At 29.8% G+C, this 17159-nt stretch overlaps 1 protein-coding gene and 1 long non-coding RNA gene across 2 annotated transcripts in view; both read left to right on the top strand.

Annotated features, from left to right (window-relative positions):
• Positions 1-12684, top strand: part of LOC148311872 (uncharacterized) — a 42997-nt gene extending 30313 nt beyond the window's left edge. The window contains exon 3 of the long non-coding RNA XR_015839322.1: positions 12157-12684. This is a non-coding gene — a long non-coding RNA (uncharacterized LOC148311872). The remainder of the gene's footprint in view (positions 1-12156) is intronic.
• Positions 12685-13103: 419 nt separating this feature from the next.
• bnl (fibroblast growth factor branchless) overlaps positions 13104-17159 on the top strand; it is a 160710-nt gene continuing 156654 nt past the window's right edge. The window contains exons 1-2 of the mRNA XM_088278310.1: positions 13104-13121; positions 13482-13815. Of these exons, the coding sequence (XP_088134436.1) occupies positions 13104-13121; positions 13482-13815 (352 nt within the window). The remainder of the gene's footprint in view (positions 13122-13481; positions 13816-17159) is intronic.

Raw genomic sequence — 17159 nt, 5'->3', positions numbered from 1 at the left:
GTTCGAAAACTGAGAGTAAGATATGATTTAAAAATTTATGATTTAAACCAGTGGTCTTCAAACTCAATAAGGATGTGAGGTTGTGAAGGATAATAGGCTCTTATCGTACCATACATAATATTTTGTATATTAGTTTAAATAAATAGGAATAAGTGATTTTTTCACTGTAATATTTATTCAATATTACCCTGGACTGGTACCTGAAGCGGAGGGCTGATCACCTTTCCTTCATGTGTAAACGATCAAGATAACACTGCGTTTATATGAAGCAGTGCCCTATGCACCATTGGGGTGCGGATAAGGGTTTTATTATTATTAAATAGGAATAACAGATTTACAATAAAACATAATATGCGTACTTTAAATAAATATTTACAAACAAAATAATAATTGAAAATTGGTGTGTTTAAAAATAAACATATTAATAGAATTTACTAGTCAAATTTAATATCCTACGCGAATCACCGAAAAAGCCTCGCCGAGCTACCGGTAGCTCACGAGCTACCGGGTGGCGATCGCTGATTTAAACCATCGACAAATGATAGCCGCATTTTATTGGAAAGCGCAATATTAAGGTTAAATATTGTATAAAAGGCGGGAAAGTATACAAGGCTTAGTGAAATTCTAAAATGGTGTATTTTACAGGATGACTGTAACACTAAGCCACTACTAAAAGTAACAATTACAAATATATGTCAAGCCAAAGAAAAAATCAAGTACATAACAAATTTTATCAAGTTAGATACAATATATGGCGGCTATTATGTCTAACAAACATATTCAGGGTGGCGCAAAAATAATCACCCTGTAGAAAGATGCTATAATTTTTGCAAATAACGTCGTACGTTGATCATATTCGACATTTGTAAACTAGACAGCTGCAGTATACAAACAAATTGATAAAACGGGCACAAATGTGTATCGATACTGGCGGCAGCCATTTGACGGATAACATCTTTTCCACAAAAGATAAAATATTGTAAAGGTCCAACAAAGATTTCTGTCACTAATTTTTTTAAATTCAGTAAAAAATATATTCAAAAACAAAATTCGATGATTTATTTTTCACCACCCTAAATTTCTTTGTATACTGCAGCTGTCTAGTTCACAAATGTCAAATGTAATTGACGTACAACGCCATTAGCAGAAATTATAGCATCCTCCTATAGAGTGATTAATTTTGTGCCACCTCGTAGATCTAAAATATCTCTATATCTTTAATCTGAACAACCCGTGACGCTGTCGATTTGTATTATATTTTAGTTTATTAATTTTTATACTGTCTCGTGTAAGCAGCCTGCAGGCCACACTTTGCACATCACCGCTCTTGACTCTAGGCCGAAGAAGCGGATCAGGGTATAATTGAAACGTCACGGTCTCGCAAACTGTCATGGCGGTCTGATATCGGCGGGAAAATCGTGAAAGATTGATTATAACGACAAAGGATGTATGGACAAGAGCGCGTACAAACAAAATATAAATAATATAATAATATATCCACGGCACTATTCATTGCATGTTGTACCAAAATTATATATTTTCACACCTGAAATGCGCGGGGTTTACGACTCATTTTGGCGGTAAATGTTGCTCCGTACATCGGCATCGTACGTGGATAGTAATGTATTTCGTGAATGGTTATTTACAATCTCGCAACATTATTCTCAACGTTTAACATTTACGATTATTAGGTGCGTTAAGAGGGCTGGATATCAGAAAATTATGAAATGATGATTCGAATTCATAATTTATAATATTGTAATGATTTGCACGTTGTAATATTAAATGCAACACTTTCCATTTTACCCACAAACAAAATAAAACAATTATTAAGTTATTATTAGCCCTTTTGTTATTTTTCTTCTTCAAACCCTTATCTGCACCCCTATGGTGCATAGGGCACTGCATCATATAAACGCAGTGTTATCTTGATCGTTAACACATGAAGGAAAGGTGATCAGACCTACGCTTCAGGTACCAGTCCAGGGTAATATTGAATAAATATAAGTGTGAAAATATCACTTATACTTATTTGACCCCCTCCTGGGAATCAAACCCGGGTCCTCCAGAATGGTAGCCGAGCGTGATGACCATAACACTACGGAGGCGGACAAATTAAAAGATTTGTTATTAGTAATTTTTAAATATCTACGGATAACTGAGAATTTACAGTATTTATTTTTGTAATTTAACACATTGTCTAGTTATTTGGGATTCATAATAATGTACACAAAAAAAATGTATTGAATTTAACTAATTCGCAAATATGGTACAAAAGAAAATGCTTGTAGAGATTTCAGCAACTCTTGTAATGATATGAAAATTGATATCCCGAAAGAAACGACTATTTTCATTTGAAAAAATACTTTTTTAACGTAGTAATAAATCACAACGACAAACAATGAATAGTACACTGCGTGCAACTTTTAAGTAAAACATTTAAAAGAATATTTTATACTAATATCTTATCGTTGGTTTTGGTTTGAATATTTACGACCAGTTTTTCAGTTGACACCTTGACAGTCAGTGAAATATGGCTTTAGAGTAGGTACTTATGTCAACACTATAAAAAAATGTTTAATCTTTCAGAAAATATAATCTAAACGATATACTTACTTGAAATACATCAACCACAGTGAGACATACATAATATCTTTTTTTTAATCAGAGAAAGTTCTTCAGAATTGTATTACGTTACGTGCAAAATTAATGAAACAAACCTCTTAATCGTGATATTTTGTAATTTCCCTCGACTTTTCTTTACTTTGTTTCTTTTTAATTACAAAATTGAATGCATTATATTTCGTGTTAACTGTACTTTAAAGTTGACAGAATCGCAGAAGAGTTTTTGGTCAAAATTATAATCTAAAATTTGGTAATCACATGCTATGTATTAAATGTTATTTAGTATTTTGCGATTTAAAAAATGTTAATTACTAAAAAAGTTGTTAATTAATTTATATTTTTTTTGTTTGTAATTACTAACGGCGTTCATTGATAGTCCAAATCCACATTTCCAATAACACCCTCTAACAATCATAAATTAAAATTAAAAATAAAAATTGCTAAAAATCATGGCAACTGACCTTAATATATTTATTTAAATCAAAACATAATTGAATACTTAGGTGTAATTGGATGAAAATATCATCAGCATGGATCACAGAGAAGCCTTATTGTACTTTTAATTACATGTTAAAGGTCTCTTATCGTGTGACATGTGTAATGAATTGCAATTTATAGCGCGTGTTAACGTTGAAAGATTGCCAAAGTGAGTAGTATTAAAAATATAATTTATATCACCAATGAGACAATGGTCAATACTTAGCTTTAACAACTTTCTTTGAGATGATAAGAACTTTCAATCGTTTTTTAATATGAGAATTTGAGGGTGTGACTACGATAATTTTTGAGTAAATATTTAAGCGTACGTAGAAAATGATTTTAACAGGCATATGTTAAAAAAAGTATAACTAAAGCTTTTCGAAAATGTTCATATTTTATTATATAATTATCCAGTTTATTCTGAAACACAGTAAATGGGTTAACTAATACATTTAAACAAAAAATGATCTTAAGAAAGTTTTTATTTCTTCTTATCAAAAATGTCTAAAATGTGGGTTCGATTGTATCTCCATGCCCTTATTATGTGTGTATTTTGAGGTATGTATTTGCATATGTCTAGGGTTTAAACTTAATTATATCATATCATATCACAGAACTATACTGCGATATAATTCAATGACCCAGAAAACTAAGAAAATTTCCTTCAGTGCTGTTCTTATTATACCGGCATCAATAGATATACCATGCACATTAATGTGAACTTCAATAGGTGGAAATTCGGTAATTTTCCGAAATATTGAACTGATATCCCTATGTACTCGTATATTGCTATGACTCGTATATATATGACTGTGATTGACCCCTAGAAATGTGGAATTTTGTTCATTAGAGTCCTGAAAATACACACACAGCAAGGTTTAAAAAAAGCATACTGCATATCAATTCTTAAAAACAACATTTTGAGTGTGTCCAAATACTTGTTCATATATATAGAACTACCAAGAATTTGAGCAGTGTGGTTGTCAATAATGGGTAGAATTGGTGAATGTTACACGTGTGTAAAGTGATCACTTAAACCAGCCTATGACGGTCGTCAGCCCCGTAAATGCCCAGACTTCCATATTCTTGTTCATCTTTGATGAGATGTCAAAAAATAATATTTTAAAAACAATTTTAAAAAGCGCACGCGTAAAACAATCGTAACTCACAGGGGTTTAAAATAATATAGTATAAAATTGGGTTAATAATAAGGCATTCGATAAATTCTGATTAAAGGGTCAAATACTTAAAACAATAATTATATATTTAGATATTTTTACAACAAAATCTTATGAAAATACACGAAAATGAACTGCTAAGAACTGGATGAGTTAATATCATATTTATTCAAATTCTCACACGTCTTAAATTTTTTGATCTGAAGAATATTATGATGCCAGAAAGACTCATTTGGAATTGTTAACTGTGTTGAATGTAGCAAAATAAATAAACGTAAAATGTATACATTCAACTCATCAACAATTTCAGGGGCATTAGCATTGTTTAATGACTTACTTGCCACTACTTTCCTTATTCATCCGAGGTTCAATGTTTACATGTATTTTTATATTTATTATTATGCATAACATTTCAATATTCATAAAAATTAAATAAAAAACAAATAGGCAGAAATAGTAAACAATGATGTACAATATTTATAAAAAATATAGTAAGATATCGTTGAAATTTTGATGATTTAATATACTATAAATTGTCAATATGTACGTAGGCATCGCGTAACTGACATACCTTTTTAATTATTTGAACTCGTAAATTTTACGTGATAAGGTAGCAAATTTTACTTAATATTTTTTTTAAATTTCATGTTGAACATAACTCATATTTGACAAATAATTAAGTAATTCATTTTTACATATATACGTAATTTGTTAATACGTGACGTGCATAACATCTACATCTATTTAGATAAGTTCAACGACCTGTTATAGGCCTATCCATTTTCATATTTTTTTCTTATCTGTATTGATTAAAGTATTTCTTATCTTAGTCTATTAGATTATGTGATTTTTTGCGATGTGACCTTCTGTTTAGCCCCCGAAAATACACATAATAGAAAAATAGAATATGACGAGTAAATAAATGAGTTTAACAAATGAGTAGTTTAATGCTAGAAAACAAAAGTCTATAAATCATTTCACTGAAAAATTATTTAAAGTTTCATCCATACCACTTTTGGTTAAGACAAAATTATAGTATACTCTTTATAAGTTAAATTTGTACAGCTTAAGGAAGGATGAGATGTTGCGAAAAATATTTAAAAATAAATAAAAGTAGTATTCAGTATTTAACTGCAAAACAGGTTCAATATTTTGTTGCAGTCGAAGCGTGAATTAAAAAAATTAAAAAGAAAAAAAAAAACAAAAAATGTCTTTAGTTGTATTGAGAGACTATTAGGCGCTTTATTTTAGTTGTATAGTGTGATTTGTTTAAAATATAAAAAGCTGTAATAAACAATCGAAGGGAGTTTAACATTGCTCTTTGCAAATTCAGGAGAATGATAAACAGTTCTTTAATTAATAAAACTAATAACTTAGACCATAAAAAAACTTGTTTTGATTTGATGGAGTTTACGGGACAAATTTTATTCTTAGCGTTAAACATATATATTTTTAATGAAATTATATATCATTTCTAAAGCAATTCTTTTTTGGAAATTAATATAACATTATATTTTTTTGATGATTATTTTCCAAAGTAAGGACTGACTTTATAATGAATTTAAGATATCACCACTATTTACATAATGTTAATTTCAATTGTATTAACATTAAGTAAATTAGATGACATGATTTGTCGTTATGCTTGCATATGCATTATAATTAACACATCGCTCACTCCTTTCAAGAACGTCATAAATCAAAAAACTTGATTTTTCAGGAGAACGTTTTTAAAGTTTAAAAATATAATACAATGTATTAAAAATAAATATCAAGCCACTTATTGAACTTTTCACCGTGCAATAGATCTTTTTGGGTAAAACCTGAAGATTTTTTCTTCATTTGAAAAATATTTAGTATGTTTAAAAAAATAATTAAACAATACCTTTTCTTCAAAATGCAAAAAGAACTTTCTGCCCTGTAGCGGGTAAATATTAAGTTAAAAATATGCTTCTTTTGCTGGGTTATAGTACATTTTCTGGGCATTCCGAAAACCTACACAACTCAAAATTGTCGATTTTTGATTTATGACGTTCTTGAAAGGAGTGAGCGACATGTGTTTTTTTTTAATGTAACGTAGATTTTAAGATTTTAAAACCTAGATTTTAAGATAACGTATTGCAAAATATTAAAGAATGTGAATAAAACCTAAATAACCTGTTATATAATAAAGGTCGAACGAAAATATATATTTTATAGATACCGAAAATGGATGAATAATGTTATTAGAATTGAAAATATATTGACATATCGCTCTGAGGTGTTTTTAAAACACGATTTTACCTGAAAAGAAGTTATGTTCCATGCAGAACATAAGAAAACAATTAACAGATTTGCAACGATTTGCCATTTTACTGCTTGACTTATGTTAATGAAAAACTATTATCGGGGTCATTGGCATTTAGTTAATATATGCATTGTGCATTTAATGCCCGGGCAGCTGTCGTTTTAAAATCTCAAAATTTAGAGACATTTCACGACAGTTTATCTTTGCTCCGCCGAAAACGTGTGACCCAGAAATGGATAAAGAAGAGTCGCTATCAGACATCGGAGATCAAAACCTGTTGGATTTAATGTAGAAATTAATGGAATTTCGGAGTCGATTTTTTATTTTCGATGTTTTATTTTCAATCTTTTAAGATTCGGAAGGGTGTTGAGGCGGGAAAATAATTGTCAGCTATTAACAAATTTATGGGGATCTCTTTTGACCTTGGTTTGCTAAAAGATGCTTAAATTCCAACGATTGGTTGATGTTGCAATAAATTGTAAAAATCGAAGTTGTATCAATTAGACAATAATAATAGAAAGAGTGTCGAGATATTATCAACATTACCTATCAATTAGAGATGTAATATGTATCGAAAAACGTCACGACTTGTCGATTATTTGTCATGGATTTATGAATAGTCAAATGAGTTTTTTTTTCTAGTTATTTACTAGATCAGGAGATACCTCTAATAAAACTATAGTAAAAATATAACTTTGTTTTAAAAATCACTATAATTATATATTAAAGTGATTTTAAAACAAAGTTATATTATAATTATAAACAAAGTTATATTTTAATTATAAAATAGAATATAAATAGAATTATATACAAAGTTATATTTTAATTATAAAATAGAAAATCACAAAGTTATTGCTTCAAATATAAATTATATTCTAATAGAATTCTTTTAAAAAGTAGCCAATATTTGTCTGTATGCAATAAATTGTTCATTATTTGATGTAAATACTTATTTTTTAGGTTTATATTTTTTTTACAACATTTTGTGTCCGTTCGCAAATTTGGGTTTCTCCATTTAGAAGTTATTTTATATATTTGACACTTCAACATAGATGAAGAAGAATATAGAAGTCTGGGCATTTACAGGGCTTACAACATGTCATAGGCTGGTCAAGTGAGTAAAGTGATCACTTGACCACCCTATGACAGATCGTAAGCCCTGTGAATACCCAGATTTCAATGTTCTTCTTAATCTATGTTAAGAAGTCAAAAATGTCATGTCTTGTTCATGTAGTACTGATGTCAATAGATCAATTTTAAAGTATTTTTTCTGTAATTTTTTTTTCTATATCAGGCTAAATTTTTTTATGCATTCATGTATCATAATGTTCAAAATATAGCAGTTATATCAACGAATAAGGCAAACGTAAAATTTCATAAATGCAAGCCGTGATTTTTTTCCCTCGAAGAAATCATTAAATTTATTTAAAAAAATCTTAATAAAATCGGTAATTTATGATGAAACCTTCCGCAGAACGCTGCTGCGGTGTAAGAAAATATCAAAGCCTACAGTTAAAAAAAATAAATATAAATGTTTATTAGTATAAATATTGGAAATATCATTATCGTTAATATGACCCTCTTCGATGTTTTAAATGCAACTAACTACGTTGCACTGAACTGATGCCTGACACTACACTTTTTACATACATTATAACATCATTATGCAAATGCTTATGTTGTCGACACTAAAAATATACATAAAATATATGTATATATATTTTAAACTAACATGATTTTTCTCATTCACGTCTAATTGAGCATTGTGTATTGAATTAATGTTTTTTAAGGTTTCACATAGCAGATAAGGTAAATAAAAACTCCCTAAGAATTTGCATCGTTTTATGTTAGAAATAAAATATGTAATTTAACGAAGTTGAAATAAAAGTGACATTACACTTAAATAATAAAATTTTATAAAAAGTCAAATTATGAAGTTAAAAAGTAAATAAAGAAGGTATACACGCCTTTAAAAACCCAGTTACTACAAAACTAAATGGGTGACATTTTTTTATTAAGTGAATTATTATTGATGAATGTTTTGTGCTTTTCTGTCGATATTTTATTTAAACTTTATTATATGGTTATTTTAATACGACATAACGTTATACATTTTATAACGGGTTGTGAGGTGTGTTTTAATAAAACGTTTTCGATGCTTTTGATGCAGGCGTGGAAAAGAGCACAGTAATGGTTCTGTTTCTACACGATATGATGCTTTAAAGATGGTATGTTTAGCGCATTGACAACGTTCTTTTACTTTATTGGTAAGTGTTTTAAGGGATGTTCGATTTCCTCCAAACTATTTGTACAGAAACGGGAAACTATTTTCTTTTATTATATACAAGTACCCCTCAAACTTTTTTAAGATAGCCAAAATTTTTATTACTATTCGAGGAAAAAAAACTAGAATAACGTTTGTTAAAAAAAATCGGGTTTTCTTCTTTAAATGTTCTCTTATAAATTGGAACATATAATAAATGGAATTGAAATCTGAGATTTATTTTAAATAACAAGAAATAATAGTGTACTTCGTATCAATTAAATAAAAAATATATTTAAAAAAATGCTGTCATGCAGTGCTAACCAGATATATTTTTACGATGAAATGAGGAATAGAAAATCAGTTATTGTCAAGATTTCTGACTAAAATACAGCTTAAAAATCTTAAAAGGATGAACACGAAAAGTATAATATTATTTTATTCCGTAGTTAAAGCAATTATGTAGCTTATGCTACTTTCCCATATACTTTCATTTCTATAATTTATATTTGAAGCACTAACTTTTTGATTTTCCATTTTATAATTAAAATGAAACATTGTTTTAAAATCTCTATAAATATTTAACTATAACTTAATTATAATGTCTACCGGTTTCAAAACTAACCGCTTCTTTCTTGTCAGTCAATCAGTCTTGATAAAGAAGTGGTTAGCTTCGAAACCGGTAGACATTATAATTAAGTTATAACAAAATATTTATAGTGATTTTAAAACAAAGTCATTTCGTTCGCACTCAACTTCGCAGAAGAAGTTTTACTTCTACAATATTTACCGGATTAGAAGCCAATATATAATACACGTGTTTATTTATTCCAATTGCTATATCCAGTAATTGACAATGTTTTAGTCTACACGAGGATACTCACAAGGTCTTGTGATATGACCGCGAGTGCGCCGACCCCTATTATGATTTACGATTTGGTCTGCTTTCAATTTTGCGACCAATCAACCGTCATTGGTGACCTTAATAGTTCCTGACAGGGGTGTACCTGCGATATAATTTTATTAATGATAAATAATACGTTTTTAATGTTTAAATGACGACGTGTCTATAAGGCCCAGCATTCGTTAAGTCACATGTTAATTTTCATTAAATCCATGTAACATTTTACGTAATGATTTTTTCCTCTTAAAACACCGTTTTTGCATTGAAAAAATATGTTTTTCTTCGAAATAATTATACGGTTTTAAAAACAAAAGAGTTATTGAAAGGTAAGAAGTTAAAAAAGAATATATTGTCTTCTCTATATACATATATTCTAAAAAAAAAAACAAAAAAAAACATACAGTAAATTCATTTTAATTCGGGTGTGAGCAAACAAGTGACCTCTCCGGTGGACTCCAGTGGAATGGATACGACTTAAAGAATGCTGGGCCTAAATGAAGGAAATAATGAAATGTGTTGTAATTACTATGTAAACAAATTATTATTTTGATTTTATTTTTGTATGCGATTGATATCACATGTACTAAATACTATATATATATAGCTTATACTTACCGTTACTAAAAACTTAATTTCGTTAATAATTACAATTAAGTTATTATTAAAATTGCTTGAGAATATTCGATAAGTTTCACAAATAAAAATAAGTCTTGCAACATATGTATACATCAATGTTTCATGTTTGCCACTATACATTATGAATTTCGGCAACCTAACCATAGGTAGCCGAAACATCCAAACGCAGCACTAACGCTAACTATACGGATTGTAAAAAAAATACATCTCGCCCTTTAGGTTGCAAAACACCCGCGTATGTATTTTTTCTGATCAGCTTAGTAGGTTTCACCTCTATTTTGGTGTCTACAATAAGTACAAGCTTATGATTGTATTCATACATACCCAATGCAGATGTCTTGACCAATTTGGAGATTAATGACTTGTAAATCATCGACGTCCTGCTAAAATGACCATTTGTTCTTAAGATGGCAAGTTGATTTGAAATTCATACAAACCAAAGACAATTTTAGGGTTGCACAAAAGATGTATTTTAAAAAAATAATAAATAATTCATTTGTTTGTTAGGTGAGGATGTAAAAATAAATAAAAATTCCTGGATTATATTTACATACTTTGAGAAATGTTTGAACATTATTTTCAATTTTAATTTTAGCTTATAATTTGACCAGTTAATTTATTTTATTTAGCAACCAGTATTTGGACACAGGTAAAATTTTGTACATAAGATTCTTTTTATATTGAAAAAGATTTTGTTACTTTTGATAAATAGAATAGTTTAATTTTAGATTACGTTATTGTTATTCAACAAATTAATATTTAAGTGTAAAATTTAAAAAATACGTGTTAAAAAGTATATTTTTCTAAAAACTTTCAATTTTAGATATTATAAATCATTAAAATACTTAATAAAATGCGTTACATGCATATTTAAAAAAAATCCATTCTGATACTGATTTTTATTTTATTTTATTCAATATTCCACCACTTATCAAATCAATTAAATTCAATTATAAAAATATAAGGAAGATAAATATGTGCATAAGTAATAAAATGTAGCTTATCTTGTGAATTAATAAATGCATTGTATTGTTTTTATTGCGACTAAAAAAATAACATTTTTATCTCAATATATGCGTATATTGTTCATGTTTCATTTACTTGTATTAAATATTTTTGTCCTGATCTCCCTTCATTATATTTAATGAGGGACTCAATTGCACTCATATTATAATATTTTACCTAAAACCATAAATAGTAATGATTATAAAGAAGTATTATTTATAAATATATATATATATATATATATATATATATATATATATATATATATATATATATATATATATATATATATATACATATATACATATATTATGTGTGTGTGTATAAAAGCACTTTGTCACAAGTTGTTATGGCTCAGTTTGGTTAGATAGAAAATAAATAAAATACAAAGCACACATTTGTAATATGCTTTATTTCAGAATGATTGTAAAGCAATTAAAATAATAAAAATCTATAAAACAGCAATGCAAACGAAAACAATATAAATGAATAAAAAATTAAAACTATCAATAAAAGCAACTGGAGCTATCAAAAAGGACGTCGTCCGGCATGATCAATGTTTAGTATTGCGTGTGTTGCTGTTACGTTCAACAGATGGCATTGCCATTGCGTTCAGAAAAGCTGTTAAATAAAAACATGTGGTTATTTGACTGCAGCATTGAATATTTTATTTCGTGCGTGATAATAATTGTAATAGTGCATAACTTAGGAACATTTAATATTTTGAACAAATAAAAATTTACATTGTTATTTATATATATTTTTTGTTTTCTTGCAGTTTCGGATTGAGTTGTCAGCTTGCGGCGAATGAAGAGATTGAGTCCAATACACACGTGCGGCGTTTAAGGAATCAACGTTTAAATGCGGAGACGAAAAAAAAATTGTATCACTCGAAATAAATTACAAATCCTCAGGATGAAAACCCAACCAAACACTTGAGAAACAAAAACTAAATTATTAGGAGATAATCATCTCAAAATTCAACTCGTCAACCATATATTCAAAAGAGCAAAGATTTGATTAAATTATACCCTAAATTTTGTTTGGATGACTTTGTCGAAATTATTGTCCCAAAAACGATGAAATACAGAACTCTATTTCATATGTAATATAATAAAGTATTTTTGATAGAAAAATATTTTATATTATATTTCAAAAGTTACTCGTATACAAAACGAATGTAGATCTGAAGTTTATGAAACGAAAAAAAAACTACAAATAAAGTTTTGAGAAATATATGAATTAAAGATCTGATTGATGGTACGAGATCCCATTTGAAATTAAAGGAACATCTTAATCCGAAAAATCCACACCTGAATACCAGTCTCAGAAGTGGAAAAAAAACATTTAAAATAAAGTGCTTAAGTTATTACATTTTACAATATGCAGTGGTGATTTGTGTGGTATTATTTCACTGTACCGTGCCAACTTTCATAGATCTGTGTAATTGCTGGATTAAGTTTACCTGTATTTCATCCAGTCTACGAACTATTCACACATCAAGCTTAAGATATTTATAAGTGCAACCTTGACCTTGTTTATTCTTTATCTTGACAGTTGTTCCAGATTAGAACTGTGTTGAAGTAAAACAAATTGCACATCGTTACTTGAAGGATCTTTAATTTTTACATACAAAATTGTGGAAAATATAAAAAAAACCTTTATTTTGAAAATTTTCGAGCAAAGGAATTTTCTATTAAAGTGTATACCTGCTGCAATTTTTTGATGTGCCGAATATTGATAGTACTTTATGTGGAAATAATTCTCGACCACTAGTATTGTTTAATTCAATACGTTTACAGTATTTTCGATTTACAAAAACCTAAAAGTATCTAGCAACTTCTAGAAAACGTAATTTTAGATTTCGGTAAAGTGACAAAAGTTATCAGAAGAGCAAGAATTAAAATAAAATAAAATAATTTCACCAATTTTTTTTGGGTATTATAAAAGATTTGGGATTGCAGTGAAAATAACTTTAGAAGCGATAATCCCAGGAGAGCAGAAGACACCGGCAAAATATTTTCATCGAAGATTGTTGGGTATTAGAAGCGATTCGGAATTGCGGTCTATAAGTGCGGAGAACTTTAGTGGCGCGAATCCCAGGAGCGCAGCAAGCGCCGGCGGACGCTAGCATCAGATCTGTGCGGCAGACGTGCCGGGCCAGAGCGGGCAGCGCTGGTGGGGTGGTGCGGGCGGGGCCATGCGCGGGCGGGCGTGACGGGGGGGCCGCGGTGGGCGGCGGCGGGGCTGCTGGCGCTCGCGCTGCTGGCGCTCGGGGGCGCGGCGCCGCCCCCGCAGCCACGCGCCCAGCGCTCCGCCAACCTCAGCCACATCACGGGCACTTCCAGGAAGATACACCTCTTCATCAAGAACAGGAACCTGCAGCTGCTGCCCGACGGCGTGGTCAACGGGACCTCGGACGAGAACAGCGACTACAGTAAGTGGCTCACTCATTACTTTATTCTTCTTCTTCGTGTTCCGTGTTAAGTCCCCCCAACGTTGGCGATAACTATGGGAAAGGGCGTTTTTCCACTACACGCGATTTTACTGTCCGGCAGCCCGCTTTTGAAAAATGAAAACGACTACGACAGTTTAGCGTGATCGAATTTACGCGCAACGTGTTCACGCACCGATCAAGAGCTTCGATTCAAAGAAAGATGGATAAAGCACAAGCCAATCCGAGCCAATCGTCGTTTTAAAACGATAACTGACGTGCCGGACGGTAAAATTATACGGAATTCCGAGTAGTAGACAAGCGCCCAAAGGCTTTGCGGTCCGGCGCCGTCCGGAACAACTCTTCCACTCCTCTCATCCTAGACCAGTCGCAAATATTGCGAAGCCACGATATTTGTTTTCTGTCAGGTCCTCGGAGTCCTTCTAATTTCCCCATCATCATTATTTTATTATATAATTCTAATTAAGGTATTAACATATTTATACCACAAACTTCAAAATACATAATGATATTTTTTTGACATCTTAACATAGATGAAGAACAACATGGAAGTCTGGGACGAAGAAGCTTCTTCGTCTCACCAATAGGTGTCACTAGTGAAAATTCTAGTGATTCTTGTACAATGTTTCAAAATTGGATCATTTATAAATAGAACTTCGAAGAATTTGAGTAGTGTGATTGTCAATCATGGGTAGAATTGGTGAATGTTACAAGCATGTAAAGTTATCACTTAAACTAGCCTATGACGCTCGTAAGACCCGTAAACACCTAGACTTCTACATTCATCTTATTCTATGTTGAGATATCAACAAAAAAAAAATCCTTAATTGGAGATAATCCAGATTTGTGAATAAGTATTTGGACACAATCAAAATGTTGCTAATACATCATGTTTATTTTATGTAAACATATGATGAAATTTATAACATTTTAAGTGTCTAATCTAAATCTGAGTTTCTCCTCCTAGGAGTTATTTTAAATTTGTTGACTTCTCAACATTGTTGAAAAAGATTATGGAAGTCTGGGTATTTATAGGGGTTAACACTTGTCATAGGCTGCTAAATAAAAAACTTCCTAAGTGATTATTTACCCAGCCAATGACAGGTCGTTAGCCCTGTAAATACCCAGACTACCATATTCTTCTTCATCTATGTCGAGATGTCAAAAAAACATCTCAAAAAGACTTCTATCCGCTATTCGGTCTATATTGCAGCAATTTTATTAGAAATAATTTTCATTATGATTTTTTATTAGTAAGTACATATTCAAAGCTCTCTCTTTGCAAAGCTGAAAAACACAGTGATAATTTTTAACTGATTACTTTAAGGAAAATGTAGCAATTTCTTATTTTATTGCATACGAAAATTGTTCGGGAAGCCTACATTGTATGTATCGAAATTTGTAGACGTAATATTATTAAGTCGAGAATTCACAATGATAAAGATTAGTGAAAAACTTGTTTCTGTAACTTTAATAATTAAAGTCAATTAGTGGAATACATAAATTAAAAAATATTGCTTTAACTAATAATATTATTTTTGTGGAGTATGAATAAATATATTAAAAAGAAACAATGTAAAATTTAATGATTTTTTCACATAAAAAATAGCTAATATTATATAAATAATATTTTATTCAACATCATTTTCAGAATAATGTTATAAATGTATTTATTCAAATGAATTCAGACGTCAATTTAGATATTAATAAAAATATTCATATGGTGAATTATTTGATTTTTTTAATTTGGTTTTTCCGATGAAAAAACCAAAGGTCGAATCACTCAGAAGGCTTGTTTATTACATAAAAAGCAAGTGAAATACCGTAATTCGACAACTGCCTATAATAGATACACGCAAAAATAAATGCATCCATGTTTGTTTGGAGGAATTTAAAAAATATATGTGAAAAAATTAAGATAAAAAATAAGATTTTTTTAATATTATATATTGATACGTCATCATTGTACATAAAATTTGATCGCTTTGAGGATTGCTATTAAGATATTTACGTATTAAAACAGACACGAGCTTTATTCGAGCTTTCCACGAAAAGGAAATACTAAGTTTTTTTAGCATTAACAGCCTTACAACCTGCCAGTGGCTGGTTAAGTGATTAACTTTTCGTATTTTGCAACAATCACAAATCTATCTACGAATGAAAATATTTTCGAAACATCAGCATGCTCTTCACACACTTGTAGTCATTTGTCTCAATTAAAAAAATTTAACACTTACTTACTTTGGTCAAAAAATTTATTTTCAAAAAACTCATAAAGTTGTACAACCTGCTTCCATTATCTATCAAATCATAAAAAAATAAATTAAATAAAAAAATCATATTCATCAGTGGAAAAATGAAGTGGACCTTTCTGAATTTTTTAATTTTGTTTTTAATTTTTAAAAAGAATAACCTGCAAAGCGTCTATTATTAATATTTATCTGCAGGTGAGATAGTTACGATAAAGATGGTAATTGTAAAAAGTCACAAACGCCCAGACCAGTTGAAAATAAATCTTTCGAAAAAACGTATCGCATTATTTAGTCATGTCGTATTTCATTGCATAAACAATTTTCTTACATTGCAATTTTACAAATAAATTTTGTAAAATATGCCCTCGGCACGGAAAAACTCAGTAAGGGCAGTTTATTGTTATTTGTTATTTGTAATTATGTATTAAGAAGGAATTAACATAGCAACATGTTAATTCATGTGAATACTAACCAAACTTTATAAAATAAAACAACTTTATTTTAAACGCTTTTTATTTCTACACTTTTTCCAACCGGTTTCAACAAGAACCTTGTCATCATCAGGGTTTATGTACTTATTCTAAAACATTGAAAACTCATAGTTAGGTTATAGATAATTACCCTTCCCTTACGATACCAAAAACATCCACGCACTCCGTACACCATATGAAAATGTGATTTAAAAAACGGGAAAAAAACTTCTAAATGTTGCTTTTAATGAGCATTACACAGTGAATACCGGTTGGAAAAAGTGAACTAATAAAAAGTGGTTAAAAAAAAGTTGTGTTTTGAATATTGAAAGCATTAACTTTGTGGATCATATTGATATATTATTTCGAGAAATAAAAATACTTTGTGTTCTGATCCACTCACATTTTTATTAACCAACTAGTTTCGGCAACAACCTGTTGCCCTCTTCAGGGTCACAGTAATAAATGTAACCCTGAAGAGGGCAACAGGTTGTTGCCGAAACTAGTTGGTTAATAAAAATGTGAGTGGATCAGAACACAAAGCATTTTTATTTCTCGAAATAATATATAAAAAAGTTGTTTTATTTTATAAAGTTTTTAAAAT

Source organism: Brachycentrus maculatus, unplaced genomic scaffold (assembly GCF_059751285.1).
Source record: "Brachycentrus maculatus isolate JH-2025_06_01 unplaced genomic scaffold, ASM5975128v1 h1tg000055l, whole genome shotgun sequence".
Classification (NCBI taxonomy): domain Eukaryota; kingdom Metazoa; phylum Arthropoda; class Insecta; order Trichoptera; family Brachycentridae; genus Brachycentrus; species Brachycentrus maculatus.
Note: the sequence above shows the minus strand (reverse complement) of the source record. Positions and strands in the feature narration are given on the sequence as shown.